The sequence below is a fragment of the Anopheles marshallii genome, chromosome X (assembly GCF_943734725.1).
Source record: "Anopheles marshallii chromosome X, idAnoMarsDA_429_01, whole genome shotgun sequence".
Classification (NCBI taxonomy): Eukaryota; Metazoa; Arthropoda; class Insecta; order Diptera; family Culicidae; genus Anopheles; species Anopheles marshallii.
This window is the reverse complement of record NC_071325.1, coordinates 1,961,427-1,984,416: the sequence shown is the minus strand read 5'-3', so window position 1 is coordinate 1,984,416 and position 22,990 is coordinate 1,961,427. Positions and strand designations below refer to the sequence as shown.

General features: G+C 48.0%; 2 protein-coding genes across 2 annotated transcripts; one reads left to right on the top strand and one right to left on the bottom strand.

Moving 5' to 3' along the window:
* Positions 1-8,263: 8,263 nt before the first annotated feature.
* On the bottom strand, positions 8,264-14,141 carry LOC128707640 (splicing factor 1). The gene is made up of 6 exons (XM_053802602.1): positions 14,035-14,141; positions 13,228-13,820; positions 12,800-12,991; positions 12,662-12,737; positions 9,602-9,754; positions 8,264-9,530 (listed from the first exon to the last, which is right to left on the bottom strand). Exons 1-6 carry the CDS (start codon positions 14,139-14,141, stop codon positions 8,264-8,266), a joined length of 2,388 nt encoding a protein of 795 aa, XP_053658577.1.
* Positions 14,142-15,346: 1,205 nt separating this feature from the next.
* On the top strand, positions 15,347-22,200 carry LOC128711483 (protein bric-a-brac 2-like). The gene is made up of 4 exons (XM_053806364.1): positions 15,347-15,539; positions 17,364-18,044; positions 21,552-21,614; positions 21,695-22,200. Exons 1-4 carry the CDS (start codon positions 15,347-15,349, stop codon positions 22,198-22,200), a joined length of 1,443 nt encoding a protein of 480 aa, XP_053662339.1.
* The last annotated feature ends 790 nt before the right edge of the window (positions 22,201-22,990 follow it).

The following is a 22,990-nucleotide window of genomic DNA, read 5'->3' as shown; positions in this document are numbered from 1 at the left end:
CCACACGCGGGAAGGGGAGAGGAGGAGCGGGGGGGACCCACACAATCCTTCGGTGACCCTAATTTATATCTATGTTTTATTTTTCTCGCTTATTTCGCTTGATCCCTTGAGGGGCCGGTACGGGTATTGCCTGACCTACTCTTATTTTTATTTCGGCTTTCGGAACATTCGGCACCGGTGTATTACAAGGCCAATCTCTTTTCGCTCCTTCAAAAATAAAAACAACAAGTCTTCATCAATACCGGCCCCAGACACCCTCACCCTATCCCAAACCCAGGGGGGCTCAGTGTGTATCTCCGGCACGGTTGGTGGTATGCATTTATGTTATGCAACATTGCACGGGAAGGATTGATTTGTTACGGTGAATGGAGCGAGGGGAACAGTATAGGAGGAGAGAAAAACGGGGACTCACAGATAGTTGGTGTTTCAGGAACAGCAACACCGCCGGTGGTGCCGTGTGTGGAGAGAAACGATTATTTATTAAATGCACTGGTGGTGTGTGATCAGTAATTGTTTGGCAATTTTATTACCATTTTCTCAACAACACTGTGGACAATCATGGGGGGGGAAAGGGGATTGAAGAGTTTATGATGCCAAGTAATCTCTCTCGTATAAATTGCTCCAATTAACCTGAAAAAACATTTTTATTGCAATTCTCTTGATGATGATTGGGTGCGGGATTTGAACCCATGCTTATCAACGGTATCAATCACATACACGACTACCGCCGCTAGCCGCACGGCTATCAGAGGTCACCGAAAGTTCTCCGCTCTGTAGGCCAATTTGAATCGCCACCTGGGACGAAGCGTGGCGATGCTCTTTTTCGATTGCACTCTCTCATCAATCACTCCGCTCGTCAAATAACAAAAGGTTAATCGTCTATATTATGACACATTCGATTAGGGAGCCTTCACTCTGACCGTTTTGCCTCTAACTTGCCTGTTGCGTGCGCGTACACTATTGTATAACGCACACATGTCTGTGTGTCTAATGGTATGTGCACTTATGCTCTACCATACCGCTTCCCTAAGCAGCCTCCCTCCTATCCCTGCCGGCCCAACTCGCCGAAGTAGTTGGTTGCGTTTAGTAGCGTTTAAAGGGAACGAAAGCCACAAAAAGAGCAAAATAGAATAGCAACAAATTAAAAACAACAGTGAAACAATAAGGTCGCCGTTTCGTAGGTACAAGCGGAAGGGCACACACCGCGCAGGGCAGGAAGTAGGGCCCCTCACTACCGCCCGCCCAATTATGCCCCGATTCAGCGTTTGCAAAATGGAAGTGGGAATGGGATGCACTTTCACCGTGGCACAGCTGGCACGGCTGCACCACGTTGCATTTGCAGCGGTATCGCGACACCACGTCTCTGGGATTTGTGTTTGCTGTGCCGCAGCAAGCAAACAACTATCACACCGTGAAAATGGAGGGAACGTATTGCTCGCGATAGCATGAAAACAGAAGAAGAAGGGAATAAAAAAAAACCACTACAGCCTCCTCAATCATTTGAAACGGTGCGATTTCGCTTTCGTTCGATGCTTATGGGGTCAGATAATGTGAAACTGGGACACAGCTGCAAGATGCTCATTAAGGAGCACACTCCGGATGCAAGGCCCACAGCACTGCACACGACCATTAAAGGGGCATTAGCAAATATGTGTGTGTGCGCTTCTGCTCTTTCGCTGTTTAGTTAGCCCGTTTTCTCTGGCAGATGGTTTATGCTGCCTCATTTAACTCCTCACGCACCAAACCATTATTTCGCAACCGCCGTACAGCGTCGGCGTCATTCTTTACGACTTCGCTCGGATCATGCACGGACCCACCACGCGTCCTTTGGAACCGCACCCATTGCAGCACACCTCCTCCAGGCGATAACTATATTCACCGGTAATGCCAGCATGGTCGTAGAAGTCGTTGAAGATAACAAACACACACAAAGTCGATGCAAAATAGAGCCCACCCGTCCCCGGTGCGTTCTGTCCCCGCCGCAAGGGTTAGAGAAGGCTAGGGTACCACGTTTTCGGCCCAGTTTCGACGCCGTCTGGGCAAACGTGATTTTACACCCGGTGCTCGCCGATCGCCAATAGTCAGCGGTGAAGGTGCGTGGCAGTTTTATTACACTGCCACGTACGAAAAATCTATATCACGTCACATAAAAATGTGACCTTCGGTGGCGTGAATGCATCCACGCGGTACCCCAAAGCAACTGGTGACCTGAATCGGTTGATTCAAAAACGTTTCATGTGTTTGCTTGTGGCAGATATGCTTTGGGGAGAGTACATTGATTAGATGAGCAGAAGGTAGTTGCTGAAGCAAACCATCAAGTTTCCATCAGGTAGGTAGAGCCCTAGCTGAGGGGGTTTTATGGCGGCATCTTCGTCTGTAACGGACGCTGGTATGTTTGGAGAGCTTTCTATGCTTGCTTTTAACCGAGTCCTTAATTCTTGAACACAAGAGCACCCCGCTGATGATACTGTTCCACGGTAATAACCTTGCCGTTGTCGCAAGATATCATACTCCACTGGACATTCTCTTTATCTCTTACATCTTCACAAAGAATCACGCAACGTGGGAGGTAGGGTGGGAAACGGGGAGCTAAAGGGGAAGTTGTTCTGTGCTTCCACCGAACCCCGGGAAAGTGAACCAGTGAAGCGGTTGCCACCGCCCGGACGGCGTGGCACCACACAACGCAACCTCCTTTCGCCTAATGGCCAGATATTACCGCAGTGTTGGTGCAATTTTTCCCCAGACCGTGCGCCAAGGAAAACTAGAACAGACCGGACCGGCCACAGCTGATCAAGAAGCCGTACGGCCGTAGTCGCAATCGGCAGCTTCGTCGCACAAAAAAAAAAGTAAAACAAATTGGTGCAATTCAAATCGCACAAAAGCATGACACTGCGCAAGCAAAGTCCATTGGACCATTGGACGGATCGGATCGCGCTGGCGACACTGCGCACGCGCGGTGGAAGCGAAGTGAGAAACCAAGAGCGGTGGAAAATTTGCAAGTGGAGCCGACTGGGGAAGAAGTTGTCGGCGGTGCGGTTGTGCCGATCGCTCATCGATTGGCGTTGCGCCGTATGTTGCGCGCATCACTCGCAAATAATCGATCCGAATGGGCAAAATGGCGACCAGCAGACTCCGCGTGCTCGTCCACCATTCCTGCGGTGGCGAAGGCGGGCAGGATATTGGCGCGGGGAGCGGTGTGTACGCGCATCAAATCAATCGCGAAACCGTGCGCCGTTGTGTAATGCCCGTGCGGCGCATGACTTTGGAGTCCTTGAGTTGCGAATAGGGGAGTTTTGTTTGCTGCGGTTCTGACCCCCCCCCCCCCCCAGCACCGTACGGAGCCACGGCTGGAAGCGCGAAACAGGGCACGGGCAGGCCGTGTGGGTTTCGCGTGCGATTTGCTGAGATTATGCGAGAACCGGACGCTCCAGGCTTTTGACGGCGCGCTAATGGTTGCTGTTGCGGTTTGCCCGTGCCCGTTACACCGTGCCCAATGCCCGGGACCACCGTTAGCGACTGTGAGTGGGGCTGTCCGGCACACGGCACCGGGTGAGCAATTTGCTAGAGGACTTCATTTGCACCTGCATCGAAAGGTCGGCATCGATTGCAGGATCTCGGCAGACAGGCTAGAGCGTAATTGGTTAAGACAAATGTGTACCCGTGACCTGCCAATGTGGAACGAGCGAACCCTGTCCACGAACGCTGTTGGGAGGTACTCATCAGAATTGTGACATGAACAGGACTAATATATTGTTTTCGGTTGCGTAGTTCAGATAAGCATAATCAGTCGGAGATCAGCGTACTAGCTCCCACGTGTAAAACTGAATATCTGGAAGATATCTCAGGAAGAAGTACAGGGGCGTCGTTGTCAGAAAACCGGAGGTTTTTGAGAGACGGTTAGGAGACTAAAGATCTATATTTTAAGTTGTATTTCCTTGTAAGATGATGCACTCATGTACTCTTGGGAACTTAATTCCAGAAAGCACCTCTGATACTAGGTCATCTCCTTCATAAACAATATCAGGATCTCTTCTCAACTTTAATATCGCCTGACAGAAGAATGGCCCAAGATGAGTCAAATGTTTTGATGAGCTCAAATCAAAATGAACTACATTTCAAGGTGGCTACTTGTTGTTTTTTTTGCACTATTTGCTCCATAAGTGGAAGAATAGTGGATATTATTGGAGCTTCCCAATCCCAAACAGCTGCAGTAGTACACTAACTGTCGAAAACAGTTTGTTTACAATGTTTCACCCGGTTACGGATGTTCCACCTTGCTGGTATACAGGAAGGTCATTGCGGGGCCCCGTCTTCTGAAAAGGTAAACATGTCAATTACGTTCTTCAACAACTCCCAAAAACTCCACGTGTTGTTTTCGACCAGCAGCGAAGGCCATGACGCACCGCACATGATCGATACCGGTGAGCTGGACTTCGTGTAGGATCCTCACGACATTCGTTGGCAATGCCGGCGGGCAAGAGAATAAAGGAAGCAGCTAGCATAGAGATGCTGCGAAACGCAAAAGAAAATCAACAACGGCGCGCATTATGTGAAGCACCAGGCAGACACAGGGGCCCCAGGTGACAGGCCATCTTGTCCTTCATTAGTTCATTAGCAGTACACCGTTCTTCTATCGTTTCTTCTCTATCGACCCACTGCGAGGGTTTAGCGATTTTGCGATTATTTCGTGCACACATTTGCGTAACGGACTCCATCGGCGACAGCCCACCCCTCCCCCGGGGAGAAGCGCGTATGTGCGAGAAAGGTTTGGCGCACATTCGCCATGCCGTGGGGCCGAAACATCGCTGGTCACAGTGACACCCGCGGACAATGCGTTGCTGTGCGACCCTGACCTATCGGGGGTTGAATTGCCACCGGATTGGTATGGGATTTTTGGGCAGCGAAAACAGATTCGTTTCGCGTGGTTGTGGGGTGGAGAGGAATGGTTAAGAAGATTTGTTGCTTCTCGCTGACCGCTTCACACCCCGCTGATGGAGGTAAGGGTCACTGTGCCCTTGCGAGGTGTGGCCTTGGTTTGGAAATTGGAACATCTCTTGGCGAGTGGAAGAGGTTTTTGTTTTTTTTTTGAAGCGTGTCTTTAAAGTGGAGGTCGCGAAGGTGTTGAGGAACGATCGCCATAGCGACCAGATACCAGATCTAAGCTACTGGAGTTCCCATAACCGTTGCCTCAGACGCGTTCCGAAAAAAACAAACCAAAACACCTGAAGGTGGTGCTGTTTTGTCCAAACTATCATGATCGAAATGGAGCGTCCCCTAGCGGTGCATGGCCCATTATCGAACGCCAAGTGGATAATGGCGTTTCAACAGCGCTCGATAAAGCACACCCCGCTGCAAATGGCCGGACATGGCTAAATGGTGGCCATATTTGGCACCACCGACTGGGCTGCGTTGCACTGAAAACGGGGGGAAAACTCATTAATTAAATTGATGTGTACAAGACACAAAGCAACAGAGCAAAAAAAACACTCCAGCACTGGGCAGGCATGCAACCAGGCAGCCTCTGGTGCAGTGTCTGCCGGTGTCTAACAAACTACCGCGCGCATGTGGTTAATCAATCGCAACAGTGCAGTGAGAGTGCACGTTAATTAAGGTGACAAACCATTTGGCTGATTGGTGCGGGATAACGTAAGCGCTTCGATCACCATCTTTCACTCCCTTCCGTCCGTGCCCGATCGGTCTGATGGTGAAGAATTCCCCACCGAAAGAAGCTCATTAGGCGCGCAGAATCCGCCAGCACGGTGTGTTGCAAAACCCCCGACACGCTGGAAGCAACTCGCCTCGCTGCTGGTTCCTCATGATAAACACGCTGCTGGAGGGAGTGAGAATATCTGGAGCAGGTGCAGGAATTCGTCCACGAAATATCACTGCAATCGGACTCAAGGTTAGCAGAGTACCATTTTTGTTGCCGGCCAGCTCCACTACATACATGCGAGGTGCGTCCTTGAGCGGCGTGTTCTAGTGTGGCAACCCAGTTTTCAAGCGACTTCTGTGGTCTTGCTCTTAAGTTGTGTTTGTCAGTACTTCGCGTGTTAGCGAATTGAATTGCTTCCTCTTCTTTAGCGGCACAACAACCTCAAGAGGGCTTGGACTGCCATTCGTTAAACCTGGCGGTGGATAGTCAGTCCTGTATACAGGGGATTGGTCTGGATGGATGGGACATAAAACGGATTCCAGGGGTGTCAGCTACTAATTTGGGTCGAAACATATATCCACGGTAGATCGTATAGAGTTGAAGTGTTGTCCTGTTTTTCCGACTGCTTTGTAGGCTCCTCAGGTATTCCTCAACTACCTTCAATTTTACTTTCTTATGACTATGTCAGCTGATCTCCGTTTGGTGTCGTAACAGTAGCCCTTCATTACGTCCTGATATATGTTGTGTTCTCATAATTAGAGTAACCTCCGTTAAAGTCATGGGCGTGCCACTGGATGAGACACTCTTTTTTACCCTACATATTCCATGCTATACCGAGGTCCAAGAAATCCTTCAATCAGTCAACCCTCTTGAGCCTGGCGAGTCCAATTCGCTGTATGATAGTAAATCCGTCTCAGAGAGTTCGTCATTGTAGCGGCTCCTCCATCATTCCATCCAAGAAGACTTGGAGACTGTCTTTAGTTATAAACAAAGTCTACATCTCAAAGGTGTAATTATTTCAATATAGTTCCAGCTTTGGTTCTCGTGACAGGAATTTTCCGCAAAGAAGCTTCCTCAGACTGTAGAAGGGCTAGTTGGTAGCCTAACCTTATTAAAAACTCTACGTGAACTTATGAAAATTGAAGTGAAATCGTGAAGTGCGTGGAATATATCGGCAAACATAGTTTGATTGGTCAAAAGATTATAAAAATTAAGGTTAAATTTTTTTTTTTCATAACATAACCATTATTAAGTTTTTTTTCAGCATAACATAACCATTCTCAAATGTTTTTCTATACGATTGATGAAGCCGTGTAAATGTTGACGATATAAGAATGGACCTAAAATAATTTCCAGTAGTGTAACCGCAATCCGAATGCAATGCGCGGTGGATCCATCTGTACTAAAGGATTAAAAAACACAAAAACAACACCAAACGCAGCGAAATGCACACTGTACCTGGCAAAATGGACTGCCCTAAAATATTGGTTTATTATTCGAAAGTAGTTCATTTAGTTACATGAATGTGTTGCTGCGCAATGCAAACGAGTGAGACACGAGCGGCCCTGGGAGGAAAACAGGAAACTCATCCAAATTTTTCTTAACTCCCCATTTTACTTTAGACCCCCTCCCTCGCCCTCCTTTCTTCTTCTCCCTCACTCCCATCCTGCGCTATGAATCATCGAAGGAAAGATATTAGGAAGGAAAATTAAAACCATGATTACTTAAGCGCTGCTAACCGTTTATATAGTATATAGACACAAAGAGAGGAAAGAAAAAATAACGTTAGCGATTATTTTGCTGTCTTTGTATGGGTGGGCGAATGATTACGTGTGATTGCGTGTCTGTGTGTGCATGTAATGAATGAGACAACGTTACACAAACGCAGCCGCGCACGATTCCTGGTGATCCTTCTATTTGTGTCGCCTATTATGCGTAATTATCTCACCGACTATATCCTGCATAACGCCTAGGAATTACTAGAATTTCTTCACAGTTGAGAATTGATGTGACCGACGGGCACGTGTTGGAGCTGATATACTATAAGAACAAAGCGGGTGTTTGGTATTAAACCCACCATTATATGCTAAGGAGAGTAAGAATAAAAAAAAAACAAAGAATCCTTATTGAATGTGTGTCCGTAGTGTTACAGTAACGGTTACCGTAATTTGCTTTGCTTAGCATCATATGATTTGCGTTTGCTTACTTGCCTCGACCGCCCCCTACCACATCCACGTACGCCGTAGCACCCAACAAGTTGCCGGTGCGGGATTAACTGCATTTTTGTTTAGATTTCACATTTTTGGTTAAAAATTTCTACCGTAAGCTTACGGTATATTTTACGTGCGCAAACCTACCGTAAGTTATGCAACACAGAAGGTAAAATAAAACAGTAGAAAACGGAAATACCAGCGTGTACACAATTTCAATACCGTGGGTGGTATTTTACACGCAAAAATACGGCTAGCTTTCCTAAAAGTGTGTGTTACAGTAAAACAAATACATATATAGTTCTATAAAATATAGCTGATTAAACGTGCATCCAGAATTTGCATCATGGTGGCTGTAGTGTCTCGCATCGACTAACTAAAAACCGACGGAAGAAAGCAATTAGGAGGGTGGTGGTGGTGGTGGCGGTGCTAAAATGTGTGATGGCATGCCGGTCATCGGTGGTGGCGGTGGTGCCGGCCCGGGCGGCGGTGGTACGAACCCGTTCGGTGCTGGTGGCCACCCGGACGGCAGCAAACTGCCGCTACCCTTGCCCCACCCACCCAGGCCAGGCGGTGCGACACCGGCACTGTACGAATGGTGGTTCGGTGCCGGTACCATCGCGTCACCGTTCGGTGGTAAGGGTGGCTGTGGTGGTGTCCACTGCATCAGCGAAGGGACGGCCGGTGGAGGCGGCGGTGGTGTGGGCAACGATGGTGGAATGGGTGGCATCGGCATCATTGGTGGCCACTGGTGACTGTTGCCGGAATTAGCACCACCACCACTTCCACCTCCGCCTCCACTCCCACCGCCGGCACCATTGCCAGGCTGGGTGGTGTTACCACTGCCGCCGTTCGACGTTTGTTGGCTGTTGCCCATCAGCGAGGGTGGATGGTGCGGTGTTGCCATCAGTGGACGTGGTGCCGACCGCGGTTCGAACATATTGTAGGAACCGCGGGAACCACCGTTACCGCCACCGCCCCCACCCCCGTTACTATTCCCACCACCGTGACCGTAGCCGTGGTTGTTGTCCTGCGGCGGTGGCGCCTCACCAAGCTCCGCCATCAGGCTCATGTACTCTTCGTCGATCTTCGTAGCGGTGCTGCCACCTCCACCGCTGGCCGTTGGTGGTCCACCGTGGCCGGGACGCTTGCTGCGACAGTCGCGTGCAATGTGGCCGGTACCGCCGCACGCGGAACAGACGATGTTGTTCGTGATGTTCGGTTTGTCCGGGCACAGCCAGCTCTTGTGCTCGTTCGAGCCACAGTTGTTGCATCGTGGTCCGTCCGTTTCGCGCAGCGTACCGTTCAGCTGGGCCAGCTCGCGCAGCTGCATCCGACGCAGATCGTTGTGCCCTTCCGGCACCTCGATGCCCTGCCGGATAACGTCCTTGATCCGGTCGACCGCCTTCTTCACCGCTTCCGGGTTGCTGGCGGTGATGAACGCGTGCAGCGGTTCATCCTCACCCGGCAGCGGCTGACCATCCTTACGCCCAACCTTACCCTCCTTTACCGAACCCTTGCCGCGGATGATGATCTTCGCCCCGGTGTCCTTCTCCATCGCCTTCAGCGTGTTGCCGCGCGGACCGATCAGCAAACCGACAAAGTTTATGTCCGGATACTCCTCCTGCGGGATCAGCACCTTGTCGCTGACACGAATTACTGGCGGTCTAAAAACAAAAAAGCAAACAATGATTAACATTATGTTGCCACGCATACGCATCGGTAGAGTGCCACTTACTTGTAGTCCGAAGGGGGCTTAAAGTCGGGATTCAGTGACTGCATGCGCTGAATCAGCTGGTGCCGCTGTTCCTCCAGCTTCTTGCGCGTGCGGAACTCGCGCGTGTTCAGCCGCTTACCATCGCTACTGTAAATCGGTTCGGGCGACGGCGACCTGCACGGTGCGAAAGCGAAGAAAGCGGTACGAAAAAAAAAACATAGAACTGGCGGTTATTTAACTGGATGTGCGTAGGGTCCACTGATGGGGGGAACGCTCGCAAAACGGGCAAGACCCGCCACCCCCTCCCCCATTAAGCGTACACGGGGCAGAGGAGTTCGGAGTTCACAGTTTCTCGAACGAACGAAAAGAGAGAAAGAGAGAGAGAGAGAAATCGAATTATTATTATTAAGTGGCTGTTCCTGACAGGAGGATGCGAACGTGGCTGGGCACGGTGTACCGTTCCGCCGTGGCGTGTCACGGGCAAACTGAAAGTTGATCATTATTATTGATGAGAACAGTAGAGTAGATACACAATTAATAGGGTCTCTCTTTTGCTGAACGTTGCATACACAGACACACGCACATACGCATACACACATACGAGCGTTACAGTGTGGAGGATGAATCCTTTTGCTTTCGGCCGCAAATGCGCGTACACACAACTACCTTCCCTTACCCCCACTCACGCACCCAAACCACACACGGCACATGGTGTACACGTTAGGCAGGCGTGAAACAGGCGATCACAAGTTTAGTCCTTTGGAAAAATTAATTATATTGTTATTATGATACTGTAAAAGGAAGAAGCACTATTTGTCTTTTTTTTTACATTACTGTTCTTGTGTATGCGCTTGTGTGCATATGTGTGGAATTTACTGTCTACCGACACACACACACTCCAAGGAAATAGCCTTGCTGTTCACATACTCTAAAGCACAGTTGGGTACACACATCGCGTCGCCTAAGGTTTCGCTCGCAACAGCTATGCGTGAAGGATCGAAGGAAAAAAAGAACGGTATATTATTGCTTTCAACGTACATGTGTAATCTGTTAGAACATAGCCTTAGCTTGAAAAAAAAAATTAAATAATTATATAATTATATATTTGTACTGTAAAGTAATTAGAATTATTTATGCCTAAGCCTTGTAAAAAAGAATGGGGGGTAAAAGTTTTTGTCATTAGAAAAGAGAAAGAAAAAAAGGAATATGTTAATGTAATCCTTTTAAAATCGCTACGTATAAATATACCGCTCGCTTCATTCACAGAAGGAGACCCTGGGAGGACATACACACCCCCGCCCCCGCACCCGGAACGCACATGCCCTGACACACAAACACACGCACACACACATACACGCACATTCATCCCCGACTATGGGACGGTGTTGCTGTGGGGCTCAATCAATTGCTCGATTGACTCAATTGCCATCGAATGGAGCATTAAAAAAGGCACGAGAAGATGCCGCTTTTGCTGGAGGTGCTGCGAGGATAATGCACGGGAACGAAGGACAGGTTACAAGTGTTGTGCTTAATAAATCTTTTTAATCTTAAATTCTCCCTAAGGCCTGAGGCCCATTTCTCCGAGAAATACAGTTCATCGGGTGTTGCTCAGAACATTGCCAGTGTCTGGTAAGAGATGTCTTTGTTTTGTAGATAAAATACTGACAAATGTTCATTTAAAACTGATTTTTTAACGTTACATATCCGCCATTTTGTTGAAATTTTATTATTAATATAAAATGTTGCTCGTCAACTAGTGGGTTGAAGTATTTTCTTGCATTATGATACTTCATTAGGAATTAGGAACGAGTAACATACAATGTATTTGTATGTATGTGTATGTGTGTTTATGCTTGTGGGTGGGTGTTGTGCTTAATGCTGGAACAAACTGAAAATTTCCATCTCCGACAGGGTTTGCGCCAGATTACGTCATTTGTCCGATGGCTTCAAGTAAAAGACAGAAAACAGATGAGATTACAATATTCGTAAACCAACACACACGCGAGCACAGCCACGCACCAACATAACGGTTTCGTTTGCGCTATGTTGCTCTTTCGGCCCCCAATAAAAAAAAGAAAAACAACCGGAAGGTATCGGTGACACACCACCCGATGCCGTGCTTGTGTGTGTCAGGATCTCCGAAACACCGGTTGGGATTTAGTTCGGTGGAGCACCACACATCGACTGCAGCGGAAACGCCATTTACTGTTATCAATGTTCCTGGAAACTTAGAGATTAAAGTCGTTCCTGGTGAGTGCGCATCTTCCAAAGATTGAGCGTGTGAATGGAGTGTGTGTGTAAGATCACGTGTACATATGGCCTCGGTCACCTTTCCGCAACGCGCACGGCATCAACCCCTCAAAGGACACGAAGCTACTTGGGGGAAGGTAACCTGTTTCACTAAGGTCAGGGTGTCTTGTCCACTTACGTGTCCCGCTTCACAACGTGGTGGAAGAATTTTTGGATGATGGGACGATCAGCGCAGCGCCGTGTGCTTTTCAGTTTGTTGTTTTGTTTTTCAAAATACAGTAAATTAGTGTGCTTAAATGGAGAATTCACGTTAAACAGTCTAGAGATTTGTTTGGGGAGCTAGTTTTCCTCTCAATGCGAAAGCAGATACAGAAAATTACGGGTAAAGACGTATTTCTCTCCATTTAATGATAGTGCTCATTCAAGCTGTGCTTTTGCTTGTGTTGTTTAAACGATTCAATCTTGCTTGGGGTTCTAATTTGACGAGTACGGCCGTTAGGGAAATGATTATGCGAAAATCATCTAAAGAATTTAAACAACGATGAAGTCGCTTACTGCTCTTCACACTAGAAAGAGGCGATCCGGTGTTGAAAATAGCGCGTTACATACGAACGGAAGCGGAAGAAAACAGTAGCTCGATCATATCGCTCTGTAACCCTAGCCGTATAACGTGCGGGTTTATTTTATCCACGCCGCGGTTACGCGGCCGCGAAAACGGTTACGATGAACGATTAACATTTTACAATCTCTGTGCGCTTTGAGAGGTATGTAGGTAAGAATGAAAAAAGGCGTTTTTTTAATGCGTTAGTATTGTTGTTGTAAAAATCTAACCTTTCTTCCGGGTTCTGCGGTATCATGAGATCACCCGTGCGTAGCTTGCGGCTTATTTCCTCTATTTGCAGTTGCACTGAAATAAGAAAGATGCTATTAATGTGCCGCCGAGGGAAATGATCGCTTCACAACGCCTACCTAAGTACGCTTCCTGCTGGTCGGGTGTCAGCGTTGATGGCAGTACCGTTGGCATTCCGGGAATGAACGTTTTATCGTGATCACCACCGGCCCATCGCGACTTTTTCTTACGTCGCCGGGAAGATTCACCGCCCTCGCCACCGCTGCTGTTGCCATTACATATCGCTTGCGAACCGGTAACGCCATTCTCACCTATATCAAACGAGCAGAGTAAATATGTTTGTAAATTGTTCACACGAATCTATATATAAATTATGTTTATAAATCGTGGCCGTATTATTCAAAACTATTCCTGATTTGAATGACGCTTCACAGAATATTCATATGAACGACTCTTTTCAAATGAAAACAATATAACACTAGTGTTCGTTCTATCCTAATGCCGCACCCTGTGTAGTTTAACATGACAAATCCCCTGTTTTTCTTACCTTTTGATCCGACCGAGGAGCAGCTATTTTCGTTGTGCTGCTCGAACAATGCCTGCTGGGTTTGGATCTGTTGCTGCTGTGCCTGTATCTGCTGCTGTTGGCTATAACTGTTTAGTAATTTTGCAAAGTCACTCGCTGTCGCCGCGGTTAGCAACATCGTCGAAATAACGTTCTGCGTAAACTCCATGCTCTTGTACTCATAGTTTTCCGGACTGTCCATCCGGACGCTGCTGCTGCTGCTCTCGATCGCTCTGCGCGGGTCCTCCGTGTGCTCGCGGGAGCGGTGACGGTGGTCGCGATCATCCCGGCTACCACCACTACCACTACCATTTACACCACTACCGCCGCTGCTGCGATGCTTCCTATCCCGGCTGCGACTTCGGCTGCGTCGTTCCCGTTCACGGTGCTCCCGTCTGCGGTGATCACGCTCCCGGCTGTCGTCACGCGTCCGGCTGTGTTTCCGTCCGTGTCGATCTTTGCTGCTGCGGCGTCCATCACGCCGTTCGTTGCTACGCTCCCGACTCCGGCTGCGGTGGCGTTCCTTTGTGCTAAAATTGCCCTTCTCCGAATACCGCTCCTTGCCATCGTATTCACTGTGGGTGAGGTTGAAGAAAAATCATTTCAGTTCGTGTTACCAACGCTTAAGAACGTTCTTCGCTCATCTTAATATTCATTGCACCCCGAAAGACATGCGTTTCCGTTCGTAATACATTACTGGCCGTACAGCATGGAGTGTAGGAGTCGGGACAAAAAAACACCCCGAACAGGGACGCCATGCTACGGAACGGTGCCTTTATTTTGCCTTACCTTTTGCGTTCGCGTTCCTTGTCGCGCCCTTTATTTAATCCCGACACACTGTTGCGGGATTTGCTGCTCTCGTGATCACGATCCTTTCCTTTGGTTTTATAACTCATCGCATTAAGCTGTGTAAAAAGTAGTAGCAAAATATAACCCAAAAACCTGGTGCACAATGCACGAACCGTACGAAATCGAAATGACGTATTACGAGCAAAAGCAAACCCCCTTGGTCACCCACAAACACACACATACACACACAGGTCTATTATTATAATCGTTCCAGAAAACCGTTTGCTCCTGACATTTGATAATATTCCTTGACGTTTGATGCAAACGAAATTAATCGAAATAATTTTTATAAACGAAGTTCGTACTCTTTTACTCAACACTCAGAACGGTATTGAAAAATTATAGATGAAAAAAAAAAACATTTAAAAGTAAATCACATGTAAACAATAAAGCCCATTGTGATTGTTCCGACAAATATGGCCGCGAGGCGAAAACGGTCGCCATTGTTATTTCCCCGGAGAATGAAAAAAAAATCGTAAAATTGAAGTGACAGAAGATGCACATGCAGGATTATTTTACATCCGCATTGGTCATTTGTCAGCCAACAATGGGAATTTGTTATACATTTTGTGGTTAAAAATATCCAAAGTTTAAAGATATTTTGGGGCGTGGCGTTTTTTTAATTTTGAGCGATTGTTTTGTAGTTTAAGGTGAAATTAAAAAAATACAATATAATCTTGCTTGATTTCGCTAAAAATTTAAAAATTATTTTCAAAATGATGCATGAAGTTCAAGGATAGTCGCATAAACTATAATAACTGAGAAAGGCCAGACAGATTCCATTTAACACAATTAACTCCTCTGAGTCAATTAATTGCAAGGAATATATCGCGTTTGCAATTATATTCATAATAAGTGGAATTTGACGCTATTTTTTTTTTAATATAAATATAAAATGAGCGATTAGACGTGTTTGTTTCGATTACATATAAACCGATGCATGGTGTGTGGTAAAACACAAAAACTCCCTGCTGTCATCGTGCCGTTTTCAGACAAGTGCGACACGCCTGTTTTCTATCTGCAAAGTCTTCGCCCAAACAAACCGACCGTGGTGCCTTGTTGTACTAAACGACAAACCTACGCCGATTTAGTACAAAACGGCAGTTATCGTGCGTACAAATGCTGCATGTTCAGTTGCATTCGAGTGTTTGAGCCGGTTGGAAGCCAAACCGTGCCCAATTTGCTCTTCTCGGGAGTTTGCGTGTGTTTGAAATTGTTTTTGTTTTGTTTTCAAAGAGAAAAAAAAAGCACCATGCAACAAGTTTTGTGGAAAAAACATTTTGACGAGCTGTACGGTGCAGTGAAAGACATTTTGCATCACCATTCGTACGAGGATTGTACGATCGTGTGCGAGGGCGAACTGTTTCGGGCGCACCGATTTTTACTGGCGAGTGTGAGCCCATATTTTCACAAAATTTTGTCACAAAACGACACAAACACAACCGGTAAGAGGTGTTATGATTTTACTTATTTAGCGTTACATTTATGTTGTTAGGGAATTTTGTATTTTTGATTCAATTCAATAATTTTTTTAATGCATTACTTTATTAAAGTTTAATTCAAATTAATTTAATTTAACCAACGAATGATCGATGTACTCTGAGCTGCGATATGCACTCAGGACTTCCGTCGGTGTGCCACGTGCCACGTTTACTAAAAAGCCATTCGTAATTAGCCTTTTGCGAAGAGTCAATTGTACGAATCATAGTTTTGAACTCATGATTTAAATGACTCATCATGGAACGATTGTTAAAATATTCATGAATCGTCATTGATTCAGTGATCTTGAGAGGCTCATGGATTAATTAAAGATTCATGATTCCTCGAAGATTCATGACCCCCGGAGGAATGCATCTTTGAATATCCATAATCCATAATTGCTATCAGATTTGGATCTATTCGTCAGATTTTGATTTCTCAAGCAACTATTCTAGCTTATAATTCGTCGATAGCGAATCATGAATCGTTAGGGATTCATGAATCTTTTAAGGTTCATGAGTCACCGCATGCATCACATCTTGACATCACCATCGGTGATCACCTCATGACTCCTCTTTGATAATTCGTGAGTCTTTGAGGAGTCATGAAACTTCATGAGTCAGAGCCATTCATTCAGTTTAAAGATCAGATTCTTGCATCTGATGAACCTGACAGAGTTGTCACTAAATCTACGCATGTAGATTTGCCGATATCGATTAGAGAAGAACCAAACAGCAATATCTAACACGAGATCAGCCACAACCTTGGTTCATATCCTGAAGAAGACACCACGGCCATTGAGTTACCATATCTACAACAAACACCAGAGCGGTTGAAGATTCATCCGTCATTCGAAGATTCCGTCATTCTCATTGTACGGTTCGCTATGTTGTCGATACATGGGAAACCATCTTCCATTACAAATCGTTCAAAGATAGATTATCTTGTCCAGCGCAGGGTACGATAGGTCGATAGGCGCTGTTTTACAAGATACGCAACGGGTACGGCTACCGCTCTCGGTGTGTACATGGTGATGCTCTTGTCGTCTGTCATGTCACTTATCGTGTTGTACACGCACTTGCCGCAGGAGAAACATTTTCTCCGGTAAGCCGCCGGTGCACGGTAGCTCCTGTGAGGCTGCCCGCGCCCTGTGTGTTTGTGCACAGGCGATGGTTCAATTGTACAAATTATCGCCTTAGCTTGAGATAAAGGCTGCGCTCCGGCGAGTAGATAAATTGGTTGATATCACTGTGAACAACAGAAAAAAACCCCTACTTTGATAAACAGCCCCGAGTTGTAGCGAAGTATCGCCGGTGTATCGGCATTATTGGGTAACTGAAGTTATCATCCCTTCCACTCGCGGCCTGCGACAACTATCCTGACGACATCTGGGTAACGGGCCGTGGTGCCTAGGTGAGAATAGGCATTGAAGTAGCATTATCTTTTTCCCCCCTCTTCCCTCGCTGGGCAACGCCTCGAGGATTGCTGCTTGAGAAAAAGGCATTGGGCTCCGTACCGACGTTGGCTATCGAGCGGTGTATTAAACTGATATCAGCGTAATGAAGTGTCCCTCAGGATTACTGTTAATAGATTTATCATTCTCGATATCACGCGTGAATGAGTGCTCCGGCCGCAATAGACCGATTGTGTTTCGATACCACATTGTGCTCCGCTGATAGGCCGTGAACCACGTGTCGTCGGCTGCTACAATGACGCGATGTCGACATCTTGCGCCCTGCCGTCTTGCAAGTATATCGTTTCCGTGTGCTTCCAACAAATTTTCTTTCCAGTGGTACTGAAGGATGTATCGCCGCACGTAATGCGCATCATCATGCAGTTTCTGTACTACGGCGAGGCGACCATCTTTAACGGCGATCTGGAGAACGTGGTAGCGGCCGCCGAACATCTGGACATGATCCCGGTGGTCGCCATGTTGCGGAATCAGGGCAAAGATCAAACGCACCATCGGTCCGCCGGCAGCTATCTGGGCTATGACGTGAACACGATAGACCACGCAGCGACACCGCCCAGGCTAAGCGTACGGTCGCAGTACATGGCGCCGAGAAACCGGAAGCGCATCGCACCGGACTCGGACGATGAGCAGTTGACCGATGGACCGGGCCTTAGTCCTGTGGAGCTGACGACAAACGCGGGCCGGGAGAAGGACCACGGCACGGTACAGCCGGCGTCACCGCAACGGTCCCAGCACGCCGGTGCGCTGTCACCGGTAAAGCCGGAACCGACGCCCGGACGCGACCCAGACCTTACGCCATCAATCCACGACGCGACAATGTCACCGCGGACCGTCTCTCAACCGTCGTCGATCGACGAGGGTGACAAGCTGTGGCCGTACTACGACAGCGTGGGCATGAAGCTGCTCACCAACGCCGTCCAATCAACACCAACCGAGGCGGACAAACGGAAGCAGAGCACCGGCAGAAACGTAACGCCCTGTGGCAAGACCGCACCAGGTAAGTGAGGTTCCACCGGGAAGGCAAACGCACAATCGGAGTCACAATCACCACACTCATCCGCCATACGGACACAAAACACGGTACGCGATGCTGGGTCGTGATCACTATCAGACGGGCGAGTACTCCACGCCGCCTCAGTGCAGGGATGTCCGGTCCGGAGAATGTGTTAGTTTATCCTCCGCACGGTGATAAGCAAGGCTTGATGATAAGGTTACCGTGTTTACTGTTTACGAAAACTTCTAATATCAATCATTTCTCATCCTGTAACGCTAACGGTGCGGTTTTTGCATGCGGTGCCCCCAATGCCTCACCAGCACGGTGTTACTATTTGCGGCCGAAGCGTTTCGGGCGCGCACCTACCACGCTAGCAAAACAGATAGCTTTGCGCCGCGACTCGCATCGTAACCACTCGTGCTCAATATCATAAATATTGTTCATCCGTATGCCAAAGGTTAGCACACCATATTGTGATCTCATTTTCATCCATTTGCAATACAACAGAGAACAAAAAAAAAGGAAATACCAATAACTTGCTGCCTCGTAGGATAGAGCGATGGCACCAACGGGCGCAAACGTGCCGCGCCGAGCATCCGAGGATCGGTTGATGTTTTTCTATCGAGTGTTGGGCGCTGATTGGTAGAGCCGATCTGCCTTCGCCTTAACCAGCAATTCGATCAACTCGGTGGTTTTATTATCACCAGCCGGCGTACGCTCGCTAATGAGCGCGCGCTGGTGGATGTGTGTGCGGCTTCCGCCGCTACAAAATGGCTGCGGACGGTCTTGCAGGCGCAGCGTACTGCCTGTTGCAGTGCGCACCGATAGAATGTGCCGCCTAATCCCTACCCATTTTGCCTCCCGGAGATACCGCACTGAATTGGGTATTTTGTGAAGTGTCGATAAACGACGGGTAATATCGAAGTGTGCAGCTCGCACACCAACCACCGCACTCGGACACGGCACGCAATCCGAGCAATCGTGGATCGGGTAAAGTACCGCTAGCGCAACCATCGGCTTATCCAAGCGGGCGCGGTGGGCAGCGGGAGGAGGGCACCCGAGGTGGTGCACGGTGGATGCGCTCCCGGGAATGTTCTACTGAACAGCCGAACACACATCGACATCGATGGGCCGATAAGTCTCGCTTTGCTGATAAAGGATAAAGCCGAACACTCGTTGCCCACCGTAATGGCGGCCGCACGAGAAGCTTAGATAGGCGAGCTAACCCGGTGCGCTTGTTGCGCTACCGGGCGGCCGATCTTCCGACACGAAAACTTCTCCGCGCGGTCCAGATAGATAATAAGCCGCTAAGATAGTGCGGAGAAATGTAATGGCGTTTCCTGCTGCGTGTTCGCACACTGTCTCCGGTGACGATCGGTGCCCGCACCCGTACCATCACACATCGTCATCATCGCGCTGGGTTGCGTATTGGTCGAAGCAGATCCAGTCCGGGTCCGGGCTTATCGGATGACGCTTTTCAGATGAATCCTCCGTAACTACACTGCTTCGCTTACCGAGCGCAAACAGCATCGCGGGACTGATAATAACCTTTATATTTCCATTGAAACGTACATATACACACGCGTTTTTTTTTTCTCTCGCTTCACCTTCCAGTTGGGAAGCTTTGAAGGAGTTCGTGTGCATGACATACGCTCGCTAGGCGGAATGTAATCGCCTGGCGGACCCGCGCCCTTGTCTGACGCGGGGCAGGGTGTGAGGGTTTAGGCCGTGCGTGCCGGCCGAGGCTGGTTGTTTTTCGGGATGATATTCGGGGGAAACTTTGTCTTCGCGTCGCTCCGGAAACGACATCCCGCTGCCCGTTTTGATAGCGATAAGTCTCCGATCCATCCTGTCGCTGCCTAACGGCGTATGATCGCGCGCGAAGGTTAGAGGTTGAACTTTACCCATTACGGCCCACCGTGCCCGCCTCTCCAACGCTGTTGCCGTGTCATCTTCACCGCGGAAACCGTCCCCTGTCGCTTTCGGTAAAGCGGATCGGTTTTTATCAACTGGCGTTCTCCGGGTAAGCACATCGCAGAATGGTCGAACATATTAGTCGCACCGATCGGTTTTTTTTTTTTAAGATCACTCCGAACCCATCCAAACGAATATAGAACACAGTGCGGGCTTTGGCTTAATCTGGAGCGCACTTAATCACTTCCGATGGGGCATAATTTTAATTCGGGTGTCAGGCTCTTTTTTTTTTGTTTGTTTGAAGGCAATGATGCGATCCCGCGCATCACGTTGGATGTTGCGCATTCCTTACGCGAGGAAGAGGACTGGCTCATGAGCGAGGGGAGCAGTCGGTAATCTTGGTGGTGGCCGGTGCGAGGGCAGGGAAGTTGAGAGCGTTAATCGTTCTGGTAAATAGATGGAGGTAATTATAATCAACAAAATGTCCTGCTTTGACAAACCTCACTGCCCGTTGGTGGCGTACATGCTTCTATCCTTTGGTTGGTCTTTCCCGCACGCTACGATAGTGCAGGAAGCTGTACGGTGATGGCGCGATTTTGCCGCCAGGTTTTTATGGCATGTTTGCAAATACCTTACGAATCCACATCTACTTTGAATCTGCGGGTCGAACGATCAAGCAGCCATCAGCAGATAAAAACGAAGCATCAGACCTCGTTATCAATGATGGCTCGCGAGTGGACAAGCGGATGGGTAAACTAAAGTGATAGAACTACAAGGGAACGGGGGGGGGGGGGGTTGCGTCTAAGGCGAATGGCATCAGAGGGCAAATCCCAATTCGATGATGCTCACGGTCGGGGCAGATTATCAAGTGCACTGTCTTATATGGCTTTCAGTGATTAGCACTGTGTGAAGCATCTGTTGTGGATCAAACTATCACATTTCAACTCAGAATTGAAACAGCAACTCACAACTGCCTCCTTACGAACTACCCAATACTGGATTTTCGGCAGGGATCTCATGTGGTTGCTGAAGTTCCTCAAAGTAATCTGCAATGACAGAATAGAAGATATTTGGGTTTTGTGGATGACGGCATTAACGTCATATCTTCATACTGCTCTTAACATTTGGCATTATACGAGAATGTAGTTTGGCCAAGAATAACATGAATTATAGTAAAGTAACCTAAAAATAACGATAGTGACGTCCAACTTAACAAGATGTCCTCCACCTTAAAGCACATCTGAAACGCTCGCTAGCATTACTATCTGGTAGAGGTTTGATAGACTAACTGAAACTAGCTGGAAGAGCAAATAAGAGCGAAGAAAGAAGTAAGCCATTCTGTTTTTCCTGTCTTTTATTTAGATCTCTTCCATGTCTGTACCGAACCTTCATAGTGCCTCGACTATACTAGGAAAAGCATCCTTTCTGCTACACTACAGTGCATGTACTCATTAAAACAAAAAATATCCAACATCGAAATCAGTTCATCAACCTTAGATTGCTGTTGGTAGTAGGTATGCATGTCGCCATCACCATCCCCATATTGTACTTAGATGCATCACACTCATCCGTATTTAATCTGTCTACTCGTTACAGCTGTATATGACCATGTCTCACGTACAAGCCTGACAGATCACGAAACACCACACCTCGCTACAAGCAAGCAAACGCGATCTGTTTTCCAGCGAGCAAGATCTGTTTTCACTCCATACCCTTTCGTATCTGTTCTCATTTCACAGTGACGCCAGGTGAAAAGTGGTTCCAGGGCCGGTTGGAGTTTATGCTGAGCCAGCGTGGGAAACCGCTGCTCGTACACGACGGTCACTCGTTCGGCATACAGTACATCCGGAAGGACAAGAAGTACTGGCAGTGCAATCTGTCCCGAAAGTACAACTGCAAGGCGCGGGTAACGACCACCGATACCGGCGACATCATCGTAACAAACAACGAGCACTGCCACACGGAGATCCGTCAGCATCTGCGCAAAGACTACAAGACGATGAAGCTAGCCGCCTCACTCGCGGCTAACCGGGGCCTGTCCGCATTGCCACTGTTTTCGCCCAAATCGTTAGCGCTGCCGAACCTTGCCAACGCCTTCCTCCAGTCCGGTGGCGCAGACGCGGCAAACCTTTGCCACACCAGCCCCAATGCAAGCCATCAGAGTGAACCGGCGCAGGAGCCGGGCAGCCTCAACCTCACCATCAACCAGTTGATCAAACGGGAGACGGGCAACTACAGCGAATGACGGCAACCGCTCGACAGGCAGCTGTTATCAATCTCCGTAAGCAACCGGGGTGGGACGCGATCTGATTCAACACCGGTAGCTTCGATATTCGGCATCGATGGTGCTGACGAATAAGCCTTATAATGCCATTAGATACAATGCATGTACGTGACGGATAAGTCGAATCTGTAGCTATCTACGTAACAAACTAGCCTTTAGTTTTGGTAGGTGGATCAACGATCGTGTCGTGCCGTGTCTTGATCGGCATCTACATTCTCAACTAACCTTCCATAATGGCAGAAACGCACTGACCAACTACTCCACTGGGTGTGGGACCTGAGGCGCGCATGAAAAGATAGTGACTAGTAGACATTTGTGCAAGTACATGCGACTGAAAGCAGCTATTTCCAGCAGCTCTGGTTATTGTTTGGTGTAGTCTTGAGGATCGAATATTTCCTGCTCTGTAAAGTACCTACCCAGTGTCTGGATCAGAACTCAAGCCAGCTTATCTGATCACTGCACACGCACATAGGAAAGGATTTGAACGTTAAGACCACGGTCTATTTGAGGAGTTTGATATATTTTAGAATTCTATAAACGACAGTTTACAGCAGCTGTCGGATATACGCAAGAGAACAAACAAAAACTAACACACTGTTACCAGTATCATAGGTACACGCTCAATACTCATTAACCTGATTGGACACTGGTGTTGGTTTTGCAGTGTATTAATTTCCTTCTCGCTACAGGTGTATGCCGGGAGGGAGAGCGAGACAATATTGAATTGCTGAATAATGTTATCTACGGGTTT